Source organism: Phaethon aethereus (assembly GCF_964289735.1).
Source record: "Phaethon aethereus genome assembly, chromosome: 7".
NCBI lineage: Eukaryota > Metazoa > Chordata > Aves > Phaethontiformes > Phaethontidae > Phaethon > Phaethon aethereus.
Window position 1 is genome coordinate 10282606 of NC_138583.1, and position 26631 is coordinate 10309236.

At 37.9% G+C, this 26631-nt stretch overlaps 1 protein-coding gene across 1 annotated transcript in view; it reads right to left on the bottom strand.

The window, feature by feature from the left end:
- The window catches only part of GRID1 (glutamate ionotropic receptor delta type subunit 1), a gene marked incomplete at its 5' end in the record, with an annotated part of 552836 nt that overhangs the window by 55071 nt on the left and 471134 nt on the right, over positions 1-26631 (bottom strand). The window contains one exon of the mRNA XM_082002351.1: positions 814-915. Coding sequence (XP_081858477.1) covers positions 814-915 — 102 coding nt within the window. The remainder of the gene's footprint in view (positions 1-813; positions 916-26631) is intronic.

Sequence of the window (26631 nt, forward strand, 5' to 3'; positions counted from 1 at the left end):
TTGCAACCTAGTACTGACATTCTTGTGGAAGGCATCTGCTCACCTCCCACGTAAGCTACAGCGTAACCTCACCTGTCATCAGGCAGAGGAAAGAAAACTGGAGGCCGGGGGGATTGCCTTAATGATCTTATGTGGTACTTCCTATTTGTACCATGATTCAGGAAAAGAGAAATAAAAATCACAAAAAGACATAACATTCTGCAAGCTGCAAAATTTTAGGCAGAAATGCATTCAAGCCCGAGTTTGCCCCTAATTTAGCACTTAGCTGACAGGAGCTCTGCTATCACTCTGGATACTAACAGACAGTACTCCCAAAAGCATAATGATTTTTTGGAAAGACTATGCCTTTCTAAAGAAAGATATAGTTTATCTCAATGGGAATTTATGCGCTTGATGGAGAAAACACTTGATTAAATTTTACAGCCTGCAGTGTACAAGAGCCAAGATTAGATTATCATAATTGGCCCATCTGATCTTAAAAAAACCATGAAATGCTGAAAACTGCATATCTGAGTTAGAGTACGGTATCTGGAATGCACCCCTGTGCGCTCAGGCCCTGTGCTGGTTCCATGCTCAGTAGGAATTACGATGCAGAAAAACAGCATAAGCAAACAAACAAATGCTCTTTCTCTGACAGTGCACAGCTTCGCATAAAATAATAAAAGGCCACCATCTATTCTCCTTGCCTATGTAACTGATCATTCAAAAATACAGAACTGAAAATTATAGGGAAAAATACTGAGGGAAGTGCCCAAAACAGTCAGACTCTTTTTATTTTGAGTATTTGTTTCCTGAACTCAAATAAGATCATACCAAGACAGTCACCACTTTGAGTGTCAGTCCTTGCAAGTCATTGCCCAGACGTCGTTCTTGAAGACTACCATTCAGTCCTTTCTCAGAGTCCCACGTTGCCAACTAGAACAGAAAGTACAGTGAGTCTGAAGGACTGTTAAGCAGAAATCTTTCAATACTTACGTAAACATTTAACAGTAGCTTGACCGAATACAGAACTGATAGAGAGAGTAAGAGAAGTGTGTGGCTTTTAATGCAGAATCAGGATTAATGAGAATCAGAGGACAGATATAAACAAGTACCTTGCCTGAATAAGTTTTCATCCGTGCCTGTAACATAACTGTTCTATTATCTGTAGCATTTGTCATATTATTTCACTTAGATCACTCTGATATGACATTTCTCCCTAGTAAATTTATACTGCCTGACAGTCCTAAGGATTACCTGTGGTCTCACTATCCCACATTTCCCGCTCTGCTCAGACCCCCTCCAACTTTTCAAATCATTCCTTACTACATATCAAAGACCGACCTTTTTCCTGCTGCATCATGTTCTCTTTCACTGATGGTCATAAATTATTGACACAGATTCTACGGTGTCAAACTGCCTTCTCTTCTCTCTCGGACTTTATTTAGGTCCTATCTCAAGTCCTATTTTCCTCCTTCTTGCCCTATTTCTACCTCATCAGTAAAACGACGACAACCTCTCAAGTTCCCAGGCTCCTGCTGATCAAATATCTACCAGTGCTTCATGCATGTGCTAGATGTACCTGGATGCACGTTTTCAGGATATCTTCTCGGAACATTACATCTAAATATTTTATTTTTCAATTAAATGTATCGCTTTAAAAAACAATTTTACTACATTTTCTTTCTGAAAAGAAATGCAGTAAAATTCAATAGAATAGGCTCAATAAAAAGTCAATCTTACGTGACCTTTGGATTATTCAAACTAAATATGCTCTTCAGCAGCAGCCAGACACTTCTTTTCCCTTCAAACAGAATCCATGGTGTAATTTTGTTCAGAAGAGTCATACAGATTTCGACTAGATAGAAGGAAGACACTTTTCACCATGAGGGTGGTGAAACACTGGCACAGGTTGCCCAGAGAGGTGGTAGATCCCCCATTCCTGGAAACATTCCAGGTCAGGTTGTATGGGGCTCTGAGCAACCTGATCTAGTTGAAGATGTCCCTGCTCACTGCAGGGGGGTTGGACTAGATGGCCTTAAAAGGTCCCTTCCAACCCAAAGATTCTTTGATTCTACATAGTATCAAGTAGAAATGGTTTCCTTCTTTTTTTTCAGCTCTCCTCTTAAACACCAATACTACGTTCCCATATGTGGAAGCAGTGTTGTTAGCTGATGGCATGCCCTGTAGAAATTAAACACAGTCCAAGATCTGTGAAATGTGGCTTCTTCCTGCCAGAAGCTAATTTCATGTAACAAGTCAAAACCTTTTTGGAAATAACTTATTTCACTGAAAATGCCTACGGCTAGATGTCCTCCATGATTTATTTCTATGCCTTCAGTTTTATCCTAAACTGTCAAAAATCAAACCAACAAATAAAATGTGACGGAAGAGATCAGTATAGTTTTATTTTTGTTTTGTTGCACTAAACTAATAAACAGGGAACTAGAAAAGAACAGGACATTCAGTGAATATTCAGCCATCATAACTATCACAACTGATGAAAATTATTCTATAGTCATTACATCTTCAAAGATGAAACACAGGAAAGCAAAGAATTAAGCTACACCTCCTTTTATCCACCTGACTTGGATGATGGAGGAGGAGAATGACTGAATAATATTCAGCTTTCTAATGACACTCCTGAAAGCTAGATAACTCAGATTGAGAACTCTGCCCCTGTGATGCCAGTTTGGAGTGACAGATGAGCTTCTGCACATAAAAGTGTCTGCAGCAGTACAGGTAGATACCTATAGCCATAGTATCTTTTAAATTCGAATGTAGATGCTTGCTCTGAAATATGTCGAGATGTTCCTTAGCTTTTGCTATTGCCAAATAAAATTGACCAATTTGTCAGCTGACACAAATCAATATGGTTCAACAGACTTCAAAGACCAGTATAAGTGCGTGTAGTATACATTGTATCTCAAATCTGTAAAGAAAGTTTACTGTCTAAGCCTTCTTCAGCTGTCCTGTGCAGTAAGTATATGATAAAGATACATTGAAGGTTTTGGCCAAAATGGCTTGCACAATATACAGATGATGATTAAATATTTATTAAAAAATGGGAAATGTAACACATTCATTTATTACTTCACTGCCGGTAGACTAACATTTCAATTCCTTCTTCCATTCCTTTTCCCTTCAAAAACTTTATCTGGTTTCCTATCAAGGCCTTAGACTTTTTGAATACCCTATGTTTTGCATTCTGCATTAACACTAAAAATTCCTAAAAGGAGCTGGAAACATGCCCGTACAAAACCAAAAAGTTATTCCTTTTATTCAAAATAAGATAGACAAAGATTCCTTTTTTATGCAATAGGGGTAGGTGCAAGGAGGAGGAGCATATTTTACTTCAGCACAGTACTCTATAGTGTTCCCTATGGAGACACAAAGTATGCAGATAAAGTTAATAAATGGAACATGAGGAAAACCTTTTCCAGAAGAGATTTTCCCTGTGTATCCTTATGCTTCACAACATTTCATTTGTTCAGAAGTGTGCCAATTTTAACTTCCACTTCTTGCAGACAGAATTTTGTTTATAGGACCGATGTTTTTACAGATATGTCTACCAATTTGTGACAGCTGACCTGTCAAGATCAGTGCCCGAGAAACTAATTTCCAGCACTGTTAAACACAATGAGTACTGCTGTTATTTGATAAGGCCGTTAGAGTTTCATTCCGTGTAGAAATATGTACCATGTTCCTACCAGAAGTTTGAAGCCAAAGGTTATAGCACAGCCGTCAGCTGATAGGAGATAAAGGACTTTTAGATCTGATTATAACAAAAAACTGCTTGCAGAATCAGCACTTATAGGATGCATTTCAAAAATCAATGGTCTCTGGAACATATATTTAATGGCAGTCTGGGTGGGGTTTTTTGATTCTCAAGTTACTGGGTTATGAGAGTTCAAGTTTTGAAAACAGCTTCATTATTAAAGCTTTTCAACTTAAACCCTCTTCCTAGCTTCTCTTTCTGAAGCAGCCATAATGCTGGTAATCCTATAGTTGTAGCCATACAGCAGAACTCAATCATCCAGTAAAGACAAACCAGAGGAAACAGCTGTGAAAAGCAGACAAAAAAGGTAATTTGTTGGAAAATTATGACTCAAGACATGATTCTGACCTTTATCAGTATCTACTGCATTTTCAACCAGAATTGCAAGGAAAACCTTGGAAAGTCACAATTTTAACATTGTTTTCAACCTCCACAAGCGATGTGTAGCTCCAAACACACATACTCAACACAGAAGTGAAACAATTACATGGCTAGACAACCTAGGAATGTCAAATTGATAAGGGACTGTGCCTCACGAGCCTGCTGGTCAGGATTTTGTCCTGAAAGGTGCTGGTATCTGTCAGGACCTCCAAAGAAAACTTGATGTCGGTGTAACTTTGGGGTTCCTGAGTTGCCATCGATAAATTAGAAGCCAAATTCTACAAAGGAGTTTCATGACTTTGTTAATGATGCAGCTGCTGGCTGCCAACACTCACTTGAAAAATGAGTTCCCCAGGGGAATGCATATTGAGATGTCATGGTAAACTCACACCAGAGAAAATCAGAAAAAAACTCCACAGAAGTGTTAAGACCCTCATCAGCACAATACGGCAGACAAACCTTCTGCTCAAATAAATCAAGGCTGCATGCATTAAACACTGATTTTCAAGATTTACTACCTCCTGTGAACTTGATCAATTAGATTGGGAGCCTGTGTGCCACTTCCTTTAGGATATGAAACTCATGATAAACTCAATTATTTGTTACACATCTGTTTGCCGGCAAGGCCTGCGTGTTCATGCTGCTCTACTACACAATAATTACTTATTCCTTCAACCAGGAACTTGAATAGGGTTTTCCTAACTCTGCTGTGAACGTTCACACCACTGGACTATAGCAAATGTCTGCCTCAGACCCAAACAGATGGAGATGAAAACAATCCCGAACTACTAGTAAAAACAATTGAAAATGGACATTAGCATAAAAAGTGAATGCTTAATGTTTGTATCACAACAGTGAATAAGAACACCTACATTATTATAGTTTATGATGCAGTAGTTCCTGTCCAAATAACGTGTGTCACTGCTGTCTAACACCATTTTAAGTATGATGCCATCCTAAACATAATCTGCTTTTCAGGGAAAATAGGATTCCCACAAGAAATAAACCAAGATCTTTTTCAGCAGATGTATAGTAATGTTTGAAAATGATATAATCAATGCAGAGCATGCATATTCTATCTTACCAAAACCTGAAAACTTTTGTCTGGTAACTTCTTTGGAGCTAAGGTTACACTATCCAAACAAATTAAATTTGGGAACCTCTGCCCTGAAACCTGAAGAACTTCTAACAGACAAGAAATGGGAGAGAGAGTGTGATGCAGGCAGTTCTCATGCCCTAAGACAGGGACACCTGTATCAACCCAGAGCACGTCTTCTCTGAATATGAAAGCTGTTCTGTGCATGGAATTAAATGAATTAATCTATGCCACTGACAATCTGATAATGCTTTTAGATTAAAGTTGAACTGAAATGGATTTCATTTCGATGACAACTTGTTTCTTAAACTTGAAGTCAACATAGGGTACATCAAATATGATGTCATTGTACCATGTACATATAATTTGCATGCTGGGGCTGCTGACTACCTTTGCCAGTCTTGCAATATGACTAAACACTCACTGAAACATTTAAAATTATAAAAGCAGATTTAAGCAAACATGATAATCAAAAAAACCCCAAACAAAATGTAAAAAAGAAAAAAAATGTTTACAGGAGACAAATATGAAATAAGGCAGTGGCCCATTAAAGAAATGGACCAACTCCTGTGTTGCAGTTCTAAGGAATAAAGGAACCCCATTTAAATAGTAAGTCAAGGAAATATATACATTTAAGTCCAGGCTTCTTTTCTAAATGCAGTGTATCAGTAATCTAGGGAATTTGCTGTCAGTCAGTATCATTCACTGCACGGAATTCGTATAATTTACACATTGGATTATGTGTCATTCTTAAATAACTGACACATCATTTCCTTTTTTATGACTGGAGTTTCCCTGAAGGCACCAAGATCTTTTCATTTGAAATACGAGGCCACAAGTAAGAAAAATTTAAAAAACATTTTGGACTGTGTATTTGTATAATCCACATAAAACAGGATTAGGAAAATATAAAGGTATCAATTCTCATACTTGCAAGCAAATCCAAACACTGATAAAATTTATTTCTATAACAGCTACATAATTATTAGGACTATTCTAGTATTTCTACTCTGAAGCATAAGCTTATAGTCATTATTAGGGATAAGATACCGGACAAGATAACCAGTGGAACTGATTTAAGCTATATTCTGTGGTCCACCATAACTTGACCTTATTTGCAGTGAAACACCTGCGAGTTATCTGCGTCCAGATGTTTATTCTATTCTGATATTCTGCATTTGTTTGTATTAAAGATGTAGCTTGCATCTGAACAGCCGCAGTGGGCTTGGAATACCTATGCACCCATAGCCACAGAGACATTGAGAACTCCAAAACATTAAAACTATGAAGCAGAGGATTGTGAACCAAGTCTTAAGTGGTAGAGAAACCCTTGGTCTTTTGGGTCAAAATTTTATTACATCCTGTTCAATGCTGAACAAGCTCAGTTTGCCATTACAGTGCCACACAAGGTTTGCATCTGTATGGTAAAAGTTCAGAGAAGGGCAGGGAGATCATGGAAAGCTGGTGTCTCCCATTCCAGATACTTCAGCAAACAGCATCGTTCATCTCCCAAGACATTAAGCCCTTTAAATGCAATGACTAGCCAATATAAAGTGAGAAAAAATGAAGAAGTAGGGAACTCCTCTGTGGCTACCATGTCACTGTTATCTGTCCAACAGGACCCTCATTTTCTGTGCAGGACAGTGAAGCACATTTATGTGACTGTTACTGCTTTATTGGGCCTTTAGGAATGTGAGATCTTCAGGGAGAAGAATGCAGCTTATCCTAATTTTAGTGTTTTGCAAATTTATGGTGCTATATAAATGATAATGAAACTTCTCCAGAGAATCACAGGATAAGCATTAGGCAACAAGACTTTATAACGAACAAGCCATTCTGGACAAACTTGACTGCTCTTTCAATAGTACTGCAAATTAACAGGTAACTGAAATAAAGATAACAATATACTTGCATCGGAATTTTAGTTTTGTTTCATACAGGGTCTTGTGAAACCTCACCTAGGACAATTTGAGTTAGTTTCCTGAATAAGGACAGTATCACATGATTTATAGACTGGCTTCTAAGCAACAATGAGGAATGATGTATCAAGATGAGGAGAGAAGTTCTGAGGTAGTTAATAGCAAGTCAATATTAAGATCTTATTTACTGAATAGATTTTTTAGTGATTTGAAACAGGAAATAGCAAATTACTAAAATTAAAATGTCTATGATGCAAAGGTATCTTAAAGCTGGCAAGTGCTGCAAGTATGTCAGACTAGAACAGTGAGAAAAACAAATGGGAGTCCTAAGAACCCAGACTTGAAATAATAATACGCATCTTGCATAACTAAAAGCAAACACTTATGAAAAGGAAAAATGAGAAATAAAGATACTTCAATTGAAGAAAAACACAGGAAGTAATGTTAAAAATTGTTCAGCATGAAAGTGAGCTGCAAATGGGTGATGAGCATGTAATACAGTAATACAAATAATAATATTTTTGTAATACAAATACTTTTGCAGCCATCTGCACAAGTACCAGTGTGATTTTGGACTCCACAGGTCTCATGGCATAGGCTGCACAGAGAGCAGTCACAACAGAGCTGAGAAGAATATACAGTCTTAATACTGTGTTTAGCATCTGTCTGAACAAGATTTAGGCGTGCTGGAAGAAAATCAAAGGAGAACAGGTCTACTACTACTGGAGTTGGAGGAGTCTGTATGAGAAGAGTAGAAGATGCAACTGTGAATCTCTAAGATAATGATGACTAAGAAATGGGAAAATTAGAAACAAAACTAGATATAAGACAACATTACTACTGTTGCTGACTTCTAATAATCTACAGGGACCCTTTCACATGAAATACAAACCATTTCCTAGAAACATTTATTCATTCTCAGTGCAGACTCTGAAATGAGAAATAGATAAAATGGCAGAGCTTGTCTGGATATTTCTAAACAAAAAAAAAATGTCATGGGAATGGTTTGGCACATTCAGGATATGAGTAAGTGGATAAATGAAGGAAATCAAAGAAGAGCCTGACAGCCCAGTTCACCAGAGATGTCAGAACTGAACCGGGTGTTTCACGTAATGCTGGCTCCCAGCCAAAGGTGATTAGGATACTTTTCTCAAATGTGGAACAATTTGATTCAAGTCCCAGAGTGCAAGGTTTATCCTGTGATCTCCTCAGTTTGCTACATCTCAGGTGAGTGGATTAATCATCATCTTTAAGGCTAGTAGGGGGCTATATTATTATTCACAAAGGACAAAGGTATTGGTTTATTCTTTACGATGAATGGCTTAATTCCCAAATACTTGAAAACCTCAGATATTTTCATCTCCAACAGAAAAATCCATTCCCTGATACTGAAATGAAGCCATTCCTAGAATCCAGCCAGGGAGAAACTATGCAGAAACTGCACAGGAGCAACTTAAGGTGCCAGCCTACAATCACTTACAATTGTGCTTTAGCTTGGCAAACGTACATAATAGCACTGAATCCTGAGAGTTACACTTATATAAAGTTAATTGAGCATAGACCTAGAAGAGAAAGTAAAGTTCAAGAACATCGAAGGTAGGATTTGAGTAGGAAAGATCAACTGACCTGAACTGACATATCTAAGGAAACAGATATACACCACTGCTCTTCTGAAGAAGCACAGCAAGATAAATGGCAACCGTCTGGGATTAAGATGCCACATGAAGGCTGCCCTTGAAGTAGCATAATGCCCTTCAAACCATGTAAGGGAACTGGCTCACAATTAAGAGAGAAGAGTAGCATTAACTGAGTCACTATCACATGGATAGTCCCGTGAAATTCTTATTTAAGATTTAAGAAAACACAAATTCCCAATTGTGCAAACAAAACGTACTTCAGCAAGAAGCTGCAAAATAACAAGCAGAAAATTTAAATAACTTGGAAGAAAAATTTCAAAATAATTCAAAGGGCTCAAACCCAATGAAAAGTGATAAAAATTACATTAAAACAAAATGCAAATTAGTATCAGAAACATTTTTTTTTGCCATGTAAGATCAATTACAGTGTTAAACCACTATCATCCAGAGAGTAATTAGAGTCTAGGATATAGAGTCTCTCTCTCCATGTCATTTACAATAATTTCTACATAATAGATAGGGAAAACCTAGAGTGGAAAAACTACGACCCCTAAGCCAGAACTATGGGGGTAGTTTAGGAGGACAGAAGACTACAAACAGAGGCTTTGGTAGAGGTATTTCAGGATTAATATTCTTCATTCTCTAGAAGCCTGTGTAAAAGTATTTATTCAGCTCTTGCTCTACAAATTCTGCTGTTCACTGCAATCAACAATTTTGACCCTACCTAGCGTAACTCAGCAGTATCTTGGCTCCATTATTTTTACGGTTCTTCATTGCAGAGAATATCAAATATTTTGATGTAAGAGGAAGTGGTTTCCTTTATGTTTTTCATTAGCCAAAGCTCAGTTCAATTAAGTGTAATGGCCATAGTATTAAAAGCCAACTATTTTACATATAGTAGAGCTCTACGACATAAATGAAGATTACACACATTATGCCTTATACTACTCATATTAAGGAAGCTAAGATATTCTTGTACACGCATTTGTGTATACAGTAGCTTTCTGCAGTACTGTGGCTGAGTAGTTTCACACAGAATTGAAATAGCAGTTTTCTGTAACTCTGCAGCTTTTATTGAAACAGCATAAGACTTCTCATACCCCTTGGGAATTGATCAGCACCATATACTTTATATTTTATATTGCATATATGTAACATTTAATATTATGTTGAAGGACACAAATTATGAATATTACCTTTTTGCTGAAAGAAAATATTGCTCCATTAGTTGGCAGAATGAGACATTATTTTCCCAGCAAGTCAATGAAGGAGCAATGATACCAACTCAAGATTGCTTCTCTTCCCATATTGTGATAGCTGGTGAGCATCTCTGATCTCTTAAGTAACACAGAGAAACACCTATGTTCTACTGTGCCAAGCCTGAGCAAAGCACGTATGGGGCAGCAAATCTGCATGAAGCAGAAAAAGAAGCTGACAGGACATGACAAGATAAATGTAGCCTGTTAATACTCATTATATAAAAGTATAAATAGGCCATCTCCAGCTCTGGTAGAATAAATTGCTTCAATTAATACTAGTCTTTGAAAGAGCAGTGACTACAACATGCTGATGTTATTAGTGGGGGACACTGCAGCAACACAGGCACTGGAAAAGATGTAGTATTAAATGAAGCAATCGTAAGAGTGATGAAAACAATATGAACACGAGTATTATCCTCTGACGGCTTCTCTATAAAGTGCAGGGAAGTATTACACTGTCCCCAAATTTTTGCATTTCATTTCCCTAACACAAAATCAAAATGCGGCAAAAACAGTGTTGAAAATAAATTGGAGCTATTTTCTTCTAGGATCTCACAAGCTTTTCTCTTTTAAAGCAGGCAGGTAACTTCTACTCCTGTCCATCTGCAGTTTTGCCACTTTTCAAGGCTTTAGGATAAAAACAACTTGCTATAACACAGCAATGCTGTTGTTGAATCAGACAGCACTGTTGCTATAGCAAAAGATGTACGTGCAGCATCACAATTCTTCTAAGAGCTGAATAAACCAACTGTGAGTGCCTAAGATACTGCTGAATCAGGCACTTCCCAGGGGTGCTGTAAATTACCAGTTAGATAGAAGCTGATAGAAGCAGGCCTCTAAGCATAAAATTAAAACTGATAAGTAATCATAAAAGTTAGACCAACCCAAATATAAAGCCCCCAACAGACGTCACAAGTGACTGGTTGAAAAACCCTACAGCATGAACTCCTTGCCACTGAGTTACCTATTTGGAAGACAAACAAGCCACTCATCATCTGCAGTTTTAGAAACAAACAAAATTGCTGCCCATCGAGAGATGGTGGGTGCTGGACTGCAGGGATGCTCTGAACGCTGCTGTTAAATACTGAAAGTCAGGTAGTTCAAGAGTAGCCACTTGTGGACAAAACTGAAGCAATTCCCCCTGCCTTTACTCATTATGTGTGGGTAAAATGGAAACAAATCCATTTCACATACAGAACAGATTCTTTTCCAATGCCTTTTCCAAATACCTTTTGGTGGGAAGTTACTAGCTTTTGAGAGCAGAACTACACTTGTTATCTATGCAATAGTCAGCAGACTGTTTTGTAAACAAAAACATTGAAAAGTTAGATCTAACAACAAATACAAATTAACGTTGATTTTATATAGGTTCTTGTCCTGCTCTTTGCAGTGTAATAACCAAATAGCTCCCTGCAGTGATCTGAGAATTCTACTGGGGAGAGAGAGCAAGAGAGGATTGTGCAGCTGGAAAACTACACCTTTTCCAGCCATTCTACATGATAGCTCTGCACTTATGCTATTAATTGGCATGCTACAATTGGCTGGCTATGCCAAGATACCTGGTGTGATTTCACCAGCTGCAGACCTTCTGAAGCTTGGCCATCATGAATTTGCTTTTCTGATTCTGGTTGACGGCACTAAGTCATCTCAGAAAGACAGCAAAGTTCAGCCCACTCTTTGGTATCACTTGTCGAGCTAGCTCTCAATCCTGTATTGAAAAATGCTTTTCTCTCAAACTCAAGATAGTTTTGAAAACCTCCACAACTTTTTTTGGAGGTTTACACTTCGCTGGGTGAGGAACTGGCTGGATGGCCGAGCCCAGAGAGTTGTGGTGAACGGCATTAAATCCGGCTGGCGGCCGGTCACAAGCTGTGTTCCCCAGGGCTCGGTTCTGGGGCCGGTCTTGTTCAATATCTTTATAGATGATCTAGATGAGGGAATCGAGTGCTCCCTCAGTAAGTTTGCAGATGACACCAAGTTGGGTGGGACTGTTGATCTGCTGGAGGGTAGGAGGGCTCTGCAGAGGGGTCTGGACAGGCTGGATCAATGGGCAGAGGCCAACTGTATGAGGTTTAATAAGGCCAAGTGCCGGGTCCTGCACTTCGGCCACAACAACCCCATGCAACGCTACAGGCTTGGAGAGGAGTGGCTGGAGAGCTGCCCGGCGGAAAGGGACCTGGGGGTGCTGGTTGACAGCCGGCTGAATAAGAGCCGGCAGTGTGCCCAGGTGGCCAAGAAGGCCAACAGCATCCTGGCCTGTATCAGAAATAGTGTGGCCAGCAGGAGCAGGGAAGTGATTGTGCCCCTGTACTCGGCACTGGTGAGGCCGCACCTTGAATGCTGTGTTCAGTTTTGGGCCCCTCACTACAAGAAGGATGTTGAGGTGCTGGAGCGTGTCCAGAGAAGGGCAACGAAGCTGGTGAGGGGTCTGGAGCACAAGTCTTATGGGAAGCGGCTGAGGGAACTGGGGTTGTTTAGTCTGGAGAAGAGGAGGCTGAGGGGAGACCTTATCGCTCTCTACAACTACCTGAAAGGGGCTTGTGGCGACGAGGGTGTTGGCCTCTTCTCCCAACTAACTAGCAATAGGACAAGAGGAAATGGCCTCAAGTTGCGCCAGGGGAGGTTTAGATTGGATGTTAGGAAAAATTTCTTCACCGAGTGGTCAGGCATTGGAACAGGCTGCCCAGGGAGGTGGTGGAGTCGCCATGTCTGGAAGTGTTCAAAAAACGTGTGGATGTGGCACTTCAGGACATGGTTTAGGGAACATGGTGGCGCTGGATTAATGGTTGGACTTGATGATCTTGAAGGTCCTTTCCAATCTAGTGATTTTGTGATTTTGTGAATTGCAAAGCTTTGCAATTCAGTGTCGTCTGACATTTTCCATTAAATTTCTATACATTTGTTATTTTATTTAATTTTCCTACCATTGCTAATAGCAATTACCTCATGATAATTAGGTGGCAGCCTTGATATAACAATAAGGACAGTCTTCTAGAAGAAAAAGTATCCTAGTCACATTTTAATTCAAAGGGTGTGGATTTATAAATGTAACTTACAAAATACATTTAAACCCTTAACACAATGAGGTCTAAGTCTCAGATGAAATGCTGGTACTTTAAAATGAACATTTTAAAAAACAATTAATATTTTATCAGAACTGCTGTCAAGAGAAGCTAATATTCTCTGGTGACACAGGTAAATACCAAAGTCTCCCCATGGAAAAGTTTATTTTGACCAGCTCTGGTTATCAGCATTGAAATCTAGACCCGTATCTATGGAATGCTGAAAATTCCTGTAATAAATTTAAAAGTACATTTTTTACAGAACTGACTTTTACTGAACTTTCCCTTATTTTGACTTCATCTTTTTCCTTGCTCCTCATAGAACGTGACACAGCATGGTTTCACAATTTGCATACCTTCTTCTCCGTAACAACAAAGGAAACAATTGAGTAAAAAAAGGCATAACTTGGTGTTTGGTAATGGATAATTACCTCTCCAAGAAACCAAAGAACTGTAAATAGTATTAAGGAAAATATGTATTTCTTATGTGTAATGATATACATTTAATGGTTTTAATTAACAAGAAGCTATACTGAGACAGCTTTCAAAAACATATTTATCCCTTTGGGTTTGTTATATACATAGAGCAGGTTTTGTAATGCAAATAAAATCAGCTTGCTCACAAAGCCAATTAGCAGAGAATATGCAAACGTTATATCCATAGATACTATTGCTTATATAAAATACATACCAGTTGCTAAATATTCACAAGGAATATAACAATGCACTTAGCTAATCTTTGATTATTCTTCATAAAGAAGCTGTGGTAAGCATGGAAAATACTCTTCCATGTTACTGTTTACAAACCTTTTGCTTACAAAGTTTTTGCCCTCTTTTGTTTTTGCCCTCTTTGAATTAACTTTGGGAGACTTCTTAGCTTTAAAAAAAATACTGGAAATCCAGAATTTCTGAGCAATTTTAGGCAGTGACACATAGGGTATATAAGAAAGATTACAGTAATAAATACTTTTCCCCAGCTCCACAAACTAACATGCCAGCAAAACTCCACCACTAGAAAGGATGTGGTAATTTCAACAAAGTAGTCAAAGGTAAGAAATGAAAGCAGGTAAGAAAGATAGCTTGTACTATCTGTAATACCTAAAGACTCACCTTTCAGATTCCTTACTATATCTTTAAAAATAAACACTGATCTCCAAGAAGCTTTATAAGAGCGCCCTACATCATGTTTGGAAGGATTCAAAAGTTTAGTAAGTTCATGTAATTACTTCAAAGTTTATTTAATATTGCACCCGACGCTTTGATTTATGATGTTCCCGAAGTGTTGAAAAAAGCTTTTTGACAGGTCAAACCTGATCAAATTAGAAAACAAGACATGATTTATGCATGGTCCAAACTTCTCAGTGGGAGGAGACAAAGTCACAGGTAAGTAGTGACAGCCCCAGCTTTGTCCATCTGGGCTCTGCCCTGTCCTGCCACCAAACCCTGACGATGCTGGACGAGCCTATGCTGGGGGAAAGGCAGCAGCCCTCTGGGAATGGCCCACCAGTCAGATCGCATTTGCAAACCACCCTAGCTTAAAACATCATAAAATCTGTTCCTACAGTGCAAATGACTCTTGGTCACTGAGGGGCAAGAAGTCTTTCAACAATAAACAGCAGAGTATTTGTAAGCAGCATGAGGGCTAGAATGGGCAATGCACTCAGAAGAATATGGATGCAGAAATATAGCAAAGAATTACCACAAACATATCCAAGGAGGAAAAACCCACACACGTTACATTCATTAAATCCCTTCCTTACTGCTTTAACCTGATATTCTTTTCGTTGCTATGGTGATTGTTATCCAGCCATTTATAGATTTAAAGAAAAAAAAAAAGTATTCATTCTCATGAAATTCTAAGTGTGAGAAATGTCTCCTTAATGTAATATAAAGACTATTTCCTCAGTGGACCCATCAGACATTCATTTTCCTAAGGTCTTCTGAGTCCATTTAAACTTCTCTCTTCCACACATTCTGTGGCAATGAATTCCAAAATATAAGCATAACGTCTCTGAAAATGTACTTTCTTTTATTAGTTTTAAGCTAGCTACCTGTTCGTTTTATTAAGTATCCTCTAGATTTCCGTTATGAGAAAAAATGAGTAATTGTTCCCATTTCATCTTTTCATCTCTTTGTTTCATAAACACCTAGCCACACTCCCCTCTTTTGTCTGCTTCTTGAGCTAAAGAATTATGGTCTCTATAGTCTGTTCATACAGAAGCAATCTGATATATCCAATCACCCTTTTTCCTCCCCTGTATCTCTTCTAGTTCTTCCATATATTTTTTCAGAGGAAAAAAAATAAAACTCACACAAAAAAACAACCCTATCCAAATAATAGAGACTGGCCAAAAATCAGCCCATGGAAAATTGGAAAACTGGTCTTGGAAAGCCAACTTTCTGATATGGTATTAAACCTTTATTTTAAAATTATATTAGAAAGCTGCCTTAAAAATCTACTTTTTCTTCAACACTGCATTTCAGCATTAAAATGCAGACACAGCTGAACAAGGAAAGTGGAAAGCAAATGTCACCTGCTAATAGAAATTGAATATATTTAGGTAAGATATACTTAGAAAGTGGAAAATAAATGCTTACCTACTATATGCACAGTAAGATGTAGGATTATTTACTGCTTCTTGGAAGAAGAAACTTTCATTCAGTAGCAAAAATGATAACACTAAATGATAGTAGGGAACTCTTTCTAAAACCCTTCCCTTAGATAACCAAAAGGTGGCATATATGAAGTAGAAAGCTATGAGCTAACAATAATATCCCTCCTCTCATTAGGCTCAGAGTAAAATAAATTCTTTGTTGGTATCTGGCTGCCTGCAACTCTTCATAAAGCTAAGGGGAATTTGCTGCAAATTTCTGAACTTTTAGCATTTCTGTAGACTGTTTTTCTGTCTGCATAAAGCACATCAGGTCTGTAGAAATGTTCCAGCCAACATGGATTTTTTTTTGGTAATTCACAGAATTGCCTTGCAGGTCCCAGAATGTCTGAAGGCTACAGACTTTGCTCACAAATCAAATTAATTAAAGGAAACAAAATTAACAGTGTGTTAATAATTATGGGTTGTTGTCCACATCACCATGGTACAATATTCCCAGCTGCTTTAGAGCAGGCTTATGACAAGCACTGATGGTTGAAAGGCCCTACAATCTGCTGGCTGTCCATCAACTTAGTAGCTCGTGATACTTGAGTGAAAATTTGCCCATTACTGAACTAGAAGGGCCTCCATTAAACAGATTAATAACTAGCTCACGACAGATTCAAGCTGTAGCCGCTACAGGGAAGGATGAATGCATACGTGACAAATATCATCATCACATCAGCCCAGGTGATGCTACTAAAATGCTGCTAATTAGCACTCCCAAGGTCACTGTCAGTCAATAACCTATGCTCAGATGGGCATACAAGATGGACACAGTCAAGTATGGAGAAGAAACTCTGATAGGTGAGGTCCATCCAGAATTGGCAGCTCAGACCATGAAAGCTATGTCTGTTCATTGCTCGGAGGCAGGAGGACGGCTCCTGCACTGAGGGCTGTCAGTCTGGTACCAGTGCAAGCACTCACTCTCTTTTCGAATCCATGAAGGGAAAACCATGTGACTATTTTTCATCCAAAACATATTGAAAAGCCTGGCTAGCCAAATGGATGGGGTACCCAGGTCACAGGCCCTGCATCCCAAGAGTGACAAGATGCAGCTCTTCAGGTCGTCCTTCAAAAGGTAGATCCTGATTAGACACAGCTCCTCCAGCGAAGGACTTTGCCATCACCCTTCCCAGCAACATAGACTTAATCATCTAAGATCACAACTGAGTTAGCTAAAATCTTCTTTAAAAATGTATCACTCCTTACATTCACTCAGGGCTGTCATAAAAATGGCATTTTTAATCTCTCCTTTAGGGAACACTCAGCCAGCACTAGATACATATATCTATATATATGATATATGTGATATATGTAGACAGATATACCTATCTATCTATTTATGTATGCATAAACAAGCCTTTGCAGTTACGCCTCATAAGAATGTGGCTAAGTATAAATTGCATTTCAGTACTAAATGTCACAGTCACTGTGGAGAGCTACAACTTAAAAAAACTTACAGAAACAAAAAAAAACCCCAGTTCTTAACTAGTTTTCCTATTTTTTTAACCTAGTTACTTTTTCTTCTTTTGGGACACTTCTATCTACTTATACCAAGTCTCCTGGTCTTAAAGTGGTACCATATCAGTTAGGGGAAAGAATACTGGATCTCTCAACAAGCAGGAATTTGCTGTCAGTATGAATATATCTGATGTCAATGACTTTCATCAGGACTTCAGTCTGCCTTAGACTGACAACATTACAGAGGCTGCATGTATACATAGAAAGCCAAAGAGAACTAAAGCTTATTTGCATAATGGACTGCATATGAATATGTCACAAACTTTTGGTTAAGGAATCTCACAAAGACTAAAAGAACAACAACCTCATCAAACAATGGCAGTCACCAGCACATCATTCCTATCTTACCCCAGCCCACTGTATCAACATTGACTTCTTCACAGACACATTAAATGTCACCTAGTAGATGTTGTGAAAACTGCTGACATTGCAGCTCATGCAAGACCTCACACTCAATATTCTTCCCATCTATGGCAGATATGGCTTAGAATTTGATAAACATTTCAATGATGGTGTAAATCACTACAGAAGGTTGACTATTAACGTGTTCCAGGCAAATAGTTACATCACATTGTTAAGCAAAATACCCAAAATGCACATAGGGTTTTGGTTTTAACACTTTTTTTCCTACACTTTCCCTGAAAATATAATACTGCTGTAAAGATGACCTGGAAAACAAAATGTTCTACACTGAAGGAAAACCAAGAAAACACCTTTCTCTACTTTTTTGTTTAAGTAGTTCCACTAGTTCTGTTGAACAATTTTCAATGGAGGCATTTTGGGACAGGGAGGAATAGGAGAAGCAGAGTGCAGAGCATGTGCTGGCACCACTCCCTGCATAACTAGAAGTTACACTATATGGAAGCACCTGCAACTCACAGTGTTAGTAACCTCTGTGCTAGATGTAGAAAGACTCGTATTTTGACCAGATATCCTATGTTACAAAGCAGCTGCATATGAAAGAAATTAAGAAGGCATATCAGATTACTCTGGCTTTCCTGCTCTTCACAGATTTTCCATTTTTAACTTTTTTCCATTGAGATGTAAAGCCAAATTGAAGCCTGCTGTGAGTACAAACCCAGGAAACTGAGCAGATCTGCTCTCATTTTGCTAGTTCTGACCTGTGGTCTTAACCGTTTTTGTTGCTTTATAGTAAATGCCTTATGTTGCAATACAAACCACAGGCTTCTATCTGCCTCTCACTGCCACCATTCCTGTTTCGTTAATCCTGACACCCATACTCTAGATCTCTTTAGCTTTCTCGCAAGATACTTGCCCCAACATAACATAAGCTTGAAAGTTCACTTCAGGCTTACTGCACCACGTCATTCCAGCTGTGGAACTGCTTCCCCAAGCACTGGCAAGTCATTTAATTTGTTTATGTATGGTTCACACAACTACTGTTTTTCCCAAGAAGAGGTTCTGGCCAAACATTTTAATGCTACTCTAAATTTGGACTGGCTCCGTTAAGGCTGTGATCCTGGTGGCTCCCTCAGTTTAGCAAGTGCCTTAGGCTCCAGCCTGCCACAGAGGTGGAACTGTAAACAGGGTCAGTGCTTGATTTTATAGGTAAAGGGTCAATGGTATTTTCATAACTAGTCCAAACCCAACATGAAGATGGATGGCAAACTGAGAAGACTGAAACGGTGAAGTAGGAGCCTTAGGTTTGCATAAGTGGATTATACTGAAAGACCAGCAACATATTGCAGTTCCTGCAGTTTCTGCAGCTGAGTATCAGAAGGAGGGACAGTTATTTTTCCATCCCTGTAACCATTTGATTGCTCCTGGTTTTACCACTACAGTGATACTGGAATTGATTTAAATACATTAATGCTACTGGAAGTCATACAGGCTTTTGGCAGAATCTATAAAATGGGGAGGGAAGAGTTCATTTGTTCCATTATGCTGATGCTATTGAAAAGCAAAGTGTGCCAGCCAGAATCCACCCCACACAACCCCAAACCTTTAATTAAGAAAGCCTGATATTAAGTTGTACTCAATTACAACAAGCGTAATTTGCCACTGTGCTCCCAGAGCTAGTCCATATGCTTGCGAGGCACCTTTTCAAACTCTCTTTTGGGCACACTACGACTATCATAAAATGTGCTTGTATTATAATTAAATTTGGCATAATTACTTTACAGAGTGATCAGTGACAGTCTATTGTTCAGGAAGAATTAATCCTTCGAGTCTTCCAACATCATTTTAGTTCCTGGTTCTAAATGACATTTCAAAAAATGCAATTTATAATACTCAAAATCCCAAATGCACACTTTAATATAGCCTTCTTTTGTTATAACAGTTCACTAGTAAAATGCTCCTGAATTAGAACACTCCTGGCATAATGATTTACCTATGCTGCACAGGACCACTTGAATGGGAAAGAAACCCAGCAGGAATGCTTAACAAGCATTGATCCACTTTGATGCCTTCTCCTTCTGCCTCCTTCCCAAAACACAGATGCTGTAGAACCCTTTCAGAACCCATTCCACTATTTAAGTATCTTCCTTCCTCTAGGAGAATGTTTGCCTTTCCAGAAGCAGTTCAAGGATTCCTCTCATCTGAAACATCATGCTAATTTATGTACATATTTGAAGGAGGCATGACAATTAAACTTGAGAAAAAACTGGAACTGCTATCATAGGAGAAACCAGGCAGTTCGATTTCCTCCTGAAATGGGATGTAGAGCTGAGCGTTTCCACAGAGAGAAATCTAAGTTGGGCAGTGTCAAAACATTTTGTTTAGACATTTTCCATTCAAGTAAAATGTTTTGACAAACTGGAATCCTTGGAAAAAAGCCTTTGCAGATCTCATCCATTCCAGTATTAAAACACATTTCCCTGTTTTCTATTTGCTAGAATCCTAGTTCTCAATTTCTTCCTGTGGACCAGTTGCTAAAACATATTACATATCCCACTGAATAAATTCCTACAATGCACTCCAGTCCCTCAGGATCAACATGTACAGGAAATATATAAGAGAACCTGGCCCACATTACAAGACAGAAGATATTAAAACAGTTCAATACTGTGGGTTTTTTTTATTATCTTGTCGAAATTAAACCCTTCAGGCCAGTGAAAAAAATTCTAAATTTCAATTTAATAGGTTTTTGCCAAAATAAATGCTTTTCTGTGCAAATTTATCCACCAGAAAACCATTCTAATGAAAAACTGCCAATCAGCTATCACTACAGCTGAGATTTATTGGTGTGATTCTTCTAAATACTATGTTAAAAGATTTCATTCAGTCTACACAATTAATTAGGTTCTCTGAACTATCAAAGCTCAGTCCTTTTTAATGTCAGCAAGGTTCGTCTGTGCAACTGAGGATGCTGGCCACTGAACTTCTGGAGATGAGATTCCAGGGAAACTTCACCGTTAGGATGGTCAGCACCCAATTACATGTGATACTGAAACCAAATCAAAAGTCATAGCAGAACACATTTTGGGCAATGTCTGAGAAAATGTGCACATTTCACATGCCAGCCATCTAATAGAACATGGATTTGTTTAGAAAGTATGTCAATCCTTTTTTATCATCTGAACTAAATTAGCAAAATAAACAGAAGACTATAGATTTGGTGCCAAGCACTGGTAAACATTCTCCTTGTATAAGGTTAGCTGGTTTATGAATTACTTTGTGAACATTAACTGCAATGTTGCCAGCAAGTCTGATTAAAAGCTTTGAAGTCTCCAGATACTGGAGTCATATGACTATATAAGGCCATCATATCTCTAATTTTAAAGAGGAAATCTCTAGCATTATGGCTAAAGAAAAAGAGACTACAAATGTTGAATTGAAATGCACTCACACCTGGACAAATTAAAAAGCACTTATAATTTTGCTTAAAGCAATCAAGTTGATCAAAAATTATCTTCCTGTATTTCTTTCTGCATAGGAGCTATGAAGGGAAATATTTGTTGGAAAACATAAGAGGTATAAAACACATTCGCTGGAAGAAAAAGTTTTAAGTAACAGCACGCAAAACAAGATTTTTGTTCAGAGTTCAGCTTACTCTCTTCTCTAAGGTATGAAGAGAGGTAAATGAGCAAAATTATGGGAGGAAGCAGAAGTGCCTAACAGTAGCTAACTTAGGTGCAAAATCTGTGGGGTCCTGTCTGACTTCTTGGTGAACTTAAAACAAGAATACGTTCTGGTTTATCCACTTTTCTCTCAGTAAATATCCGGCCACAGCAATCTATACATTATAAACAGCTCTAATAAACAAGATGAAATGCAGAGAATGAAAAGATGTGAAAACTTCAGCTGGTACAAAAGCCACCTACTCTTCAGGTTAAATTTCAGTTGCACACTATGTGCCTTCGTCCTGCAGGTTCCCTATCAACTTTCCATGATAATTTTAAAGCCTTATATTAAAATATACATTTTGAATATTTGTCATATTCAAATAAATCACTGTGTAAAATTTCAACTTTATTTTCATCTATAAACCAACACTGCAGAGGCATTCTTCTGAGACAGTGCAGATCGCTAGACTTGGGACACTTACGTGGCAATCAAGCATTCTTTATCAAGAGAATTGAGCTATAAGAGAAACTTCCCAGGTGAGAAGTAAAAAAAAAAGAAAAACACAACCAATTTATTTGAAAAGGACACTGACAATCTTACTACTAGTTTACTACAGAAACAACAATGTACAATAACAGAGCTTTTAAAACAAAAATAGCCAGAAAAGAAAGGCAACAGAAGGTTTGTGGGGACTTGATACACCTGATGATACTACGTAGCTGATGGACATGAAAGATAGAATATGAATGTTTGTATGGACACAGTTTAAATCTCAAAGAGCAGTGGGACAGAAGGTTGAGCGGAGGAGGAGGAAGAGGAGGGAATGCCCAGGAAAAACATGAGCAAGAAGTCCAGGAGGTGGACGGAAGGTGGACAGAGGGAGAGGAAAGGAGAGGCACTAGGGACTAAGCAGAAAGAATGCCACAGCACAGAAGAGATGGCAGGCAAGCAGGGACATGCGGCTTACTTTCCTTGACTGCAGTCACCAGAAGCATCACTTACTGCTAATGCACCTGACAGGCTGAGCAGCATATTAGCCAAATAGCACCCTTTAGAAAGAGAGGAACATTTGTTCATTCCTCCCAGAACACCCTCTGATGTCACGGCAAAAGATTATCAGTTGTGTGTCTGATGAGCTATCTAGCAAAGTCCTCTTCAAGTCTTCTTCCTTCCGCCGTTCTGCAGATACCATAATATGACTGTCCTCAAATTACTTGATAAAAATGCTGTATTTTAATATAAACATTCCTGAATAGCAGAGTAAGCAGGACTCCAAATGATAAAATATCAAGCATTAACATCTACAAGTATGCTTTATGATTTATATTATGCAAGCTCAGTTTATTATTGCAGAATAGGTATACAAAGGTAAACAACAGATACATTATGGTTATGCCACTTCTGCTCATTTTCTCTCTCTCCTTAATTTCCTAGAATTTGGAGATGTTAGTTTTGAACATGTCTAACTTACTTATTAACTGTAACATTAGCACTGACATCCTAATTTAATCCATGGTATAACAAACAAGTGCAGTAAATTCTCTCATGTTCATACACACAAAAGTATTATCTTTTCATTTCAAGACATGCCAATGCGTGATAATTGTACATTGACACACTCATCACATTCACTCCAGATTTCTTCTGTTGGCTGGAATTTAGGCATTGCCAGCCAACCTGCCCTTTGACACAAGCATGAAGATCTCACTGCAGTCAACAAGAACTGTGTAAGTTAACAATGGGTAAAGTTTCAGCCTCAATTCAGCAAAGAATTTAAACACTCCAACAGTCACTCCAAATTTTGGAAACAAACCTGATTTTGGGTAGTCAGAGTCTTGTAAACAATATAAAATTGTTTGGAAAAAACCCACACCATAGTTTGAATTCAGTATGCCACTGGTTTCTATGACCACAATTAAGGTAAAATGTGAACACAAGAGGCCTAAAATAATGCCAGATCAGAATCTTCTAGTCTTCAAAGCCCACAGACTCTTGAATTTACCACAAGAGGTGCAAGACAGACAAATCCCACCACTCCATGATGTGGTAAAGGCTACACAGCTTTACAGGTGCACCACCCCTGCAGCTGCCCTCACCTCCAGCAGCACTTCCCACCCTCTCAAGGTTCACTTTATTGTATGTAAATGGTGAGATGAAGTGCAAGAAAACAGAAACATTTCAAAAATGTCCCTGTCAAGATAGGCTGCAAGATCATCCATTATTCAACAAACCATTAATCATCTTTTACACCTGAACACATCAGATACAGATTCTGATCCTGAAATCCATATTCAAGAACCCCAGACGAACTAATTCACCAGATCCAGTCACTCATTTAAGTAAGGGTTAGAAGGCAGGCTTTCAGACTCGGTCGGGTTCCCACTGATAGAGAATTAAGTCCTTTTTGGGACAAAGAGCAGGACAGCCAACACTATTTTACACTAATGTAATTCCAGTTTATTCTTGATTTCAGATCAGAACTAGGCATATGTAACCTATCTAGCAAACAGATACTGCATTCAGATGCTCCGCTCAAGCACATCAAAAGAGTTACAGGACATCAGCAGTGTTTGAATTTTTTACATCAATTAATATATCAAGGCAGGATGGCTCCAGATATGAGAAATCACTTGTTATAAAACAGTAAGAAGTTTTTCAGAGGGAACTATTTTAGTATAACACTGATATTCTCCTACTTAACCCCCATTTATTACCATAATGCCAAAAGTAACGTAAAATAGCAGGAATATAAAGTTAATATAGCAGTCCTGTTTACAATAATTTGCATTGCTTTTACTGCACCCACATGACTGTATTTGCAAGGTTTTTAGCATAAACATAAATGGGTTTTTAGTCTATGCATGAATTCCATGGTGCTGTGGAAACAAAACTAGCAATGCCTAAATTAGCTAATTTAAAGCTAGGTTAGATATGGCTAGGTGAACTGTTATTACACAGACTGCAGAGCAAATAGATGTTATAATCCCATTGGAAAAAAATTCCAAGCGAGATCTTTAATTGGCAAAATCTGATCAAGATCCCTTGACAGCAGTTATACGACTATATGTCAACGGAGGTTCCAGCTGACTCTTTACCAGTGATATCTTTGCTAAGTGCTCCTAGTGATTTTCTGTCTGTGTTAACAGGAACATTTCAGGAACATACACTCCAGTACACGTCCTCTTAAATTATTGCTTTCTATACTACAATACTGTGGACATCCACATCATAGACTATATCACCAAACTATCGCAGAGAAATCTCTATGAAAGTGGTATCTTGGAGATTAATTATCTCATTTACAACTTTTGTTTTTGCCAACTTCTTATTTGTTTCATTTGGTCATTCTTAACTTACCACTAATGTAAGTAAATGGCAAACCAGCCTCTTCACACCTCCTAAAGTACAGGAGAAGCCTTAAATTGTTTTAATGTCATGAAGGGGTCAACATGCCATTCCATTTATATGAAAACTACACTTTGGAACTATAGCACAAAATAAAACTATGTTTAACTTTAGAGAACTAGAGGCTTTCCAAAGGTTTATAAATGAAATTAAAATAAATTTTTACAAATATGGTGTTAAATATAATATTTACTCACCTGTGTTTATTGCTCAAGACATACGGTAGGCTCACAAGAAAGTAAGAACAAGTCAGTGGTCTTTCCCTTCCATTCTACACTGATCTCCTTTCTCTTCTCAATTAATTAAAGCATGTTGAATACAGAAAGACCTTCAAAAACATCTGACAGCATTATCTGCTATACCAGCAGAAGTATTACAAGGTTAATCATCTGGTTTAAAGAAGTCTAACTTCCCCTTGCAAGCGATTGTTGCTATCAGTTTTCTTGTGGAAGGACAGTCAATAATGTGTCCTAATCTCTTATAACAGACATGGGACAAACATTCTATTACAACCTAAATAAATGACAGAAACTTTAATTTTAGACCTGTCTATCAAAGAGATATTCCAGTAATTATTACAGCTACGGCTGGCATCTTTTTTTTCTCCTTCAGTTTTTTTTTTTAGCCACTGCTTCAATTAGCTATCATAATGTTTATAAAAAATGGCCACATTTTAATACGAAAATACAATTATTTGAAACTTATCCTTCGTTTTCTAAATTTAAGTTATTCCCAACTCTGTCCTCCCCTTTTCAGTCACTTCTGCATCTTCCTCCACACTTCTTTGTCATTAGTTCCCAAGTTAATTTTGGGCTAATTACTCCATATTTAAAAATAATTTTGGTGGTACTCCTGTACTCAAAAAGTTTACTTTTTGAACAATTATATACAAATTGTGTATCACCAAGGATATTACAACCTGACCTCCGTATGTATTCTTAGAAAGCAAGATACTCAGGGCAGATATAGCACATAGAAAAATGACTATAGCTCAAAATACAGAAAACAATGCAAAATTTTGAAAAGAGGATCTAAAACACCACCAAGGTTATGTATCAGCTTTTCACTTCTTGTGTTTCAATATTACATATACATTCTAAAACACAGAATTAGAGACATATATTAAGTCTGAGGGATAAGAAGTCTTGGCAAACTCACATTTTGTTTTCATTATTTATGTACCGATATTAGGCACTGTCAGTATTTTGTTTCAGATTGTTCTGTCACAATGAAAAGCAAAAAAAGTGAAATTAATATGATCCTAAAATTCTGTATTAAAAACATAAATGTAAGTGACACTTCTAAACCCAAGCTCCAAAAAAGTGTATTTTCAAGCCAAGTACACTTCTTCAGAAACCATCAACTGTGGGTTTTCAGTCTCACACTAGTACAAAGAATACCTATTTATGAACCAAGGCTTTCTTTTTAGCAAGGTGGAAAATATCAGATAAATGAATGCATTTGGATATTAATGGATTTTTTTCTCTGTATTGCTACATTTGAACCTGACTTTTAGATGAAAAATAATCCCAAGTGAGGTATATCAGAGGCAACTGAAATCCAAAACCTTGTTTTGCCCCATGGTGGAGATCAACTGTGAAAGCCAGTTCCACTATCAAATTTTGGAGCTATTAGACTTGATTTTAAGGCCAGAAGAGATCACTGTGACTACCCCACTTTGGATTCCTGTACTGCAAGGATTGAAGATAAACACTTAGGCCTGTAGCATCTATTAAAATGATAGCATGTCTACTAGACCCCTAACTTTGGCCTGAAAAATGAACTCATGGATATTCCATCTATCTATAAATAAGTTACTCAACTGTTAGTTATCCTCATGTTGAAAAACCAAAGAGCAGACTCATACACTTTGATCCTCTCTAAAAGTGGAGAAAAACAAACACACACACA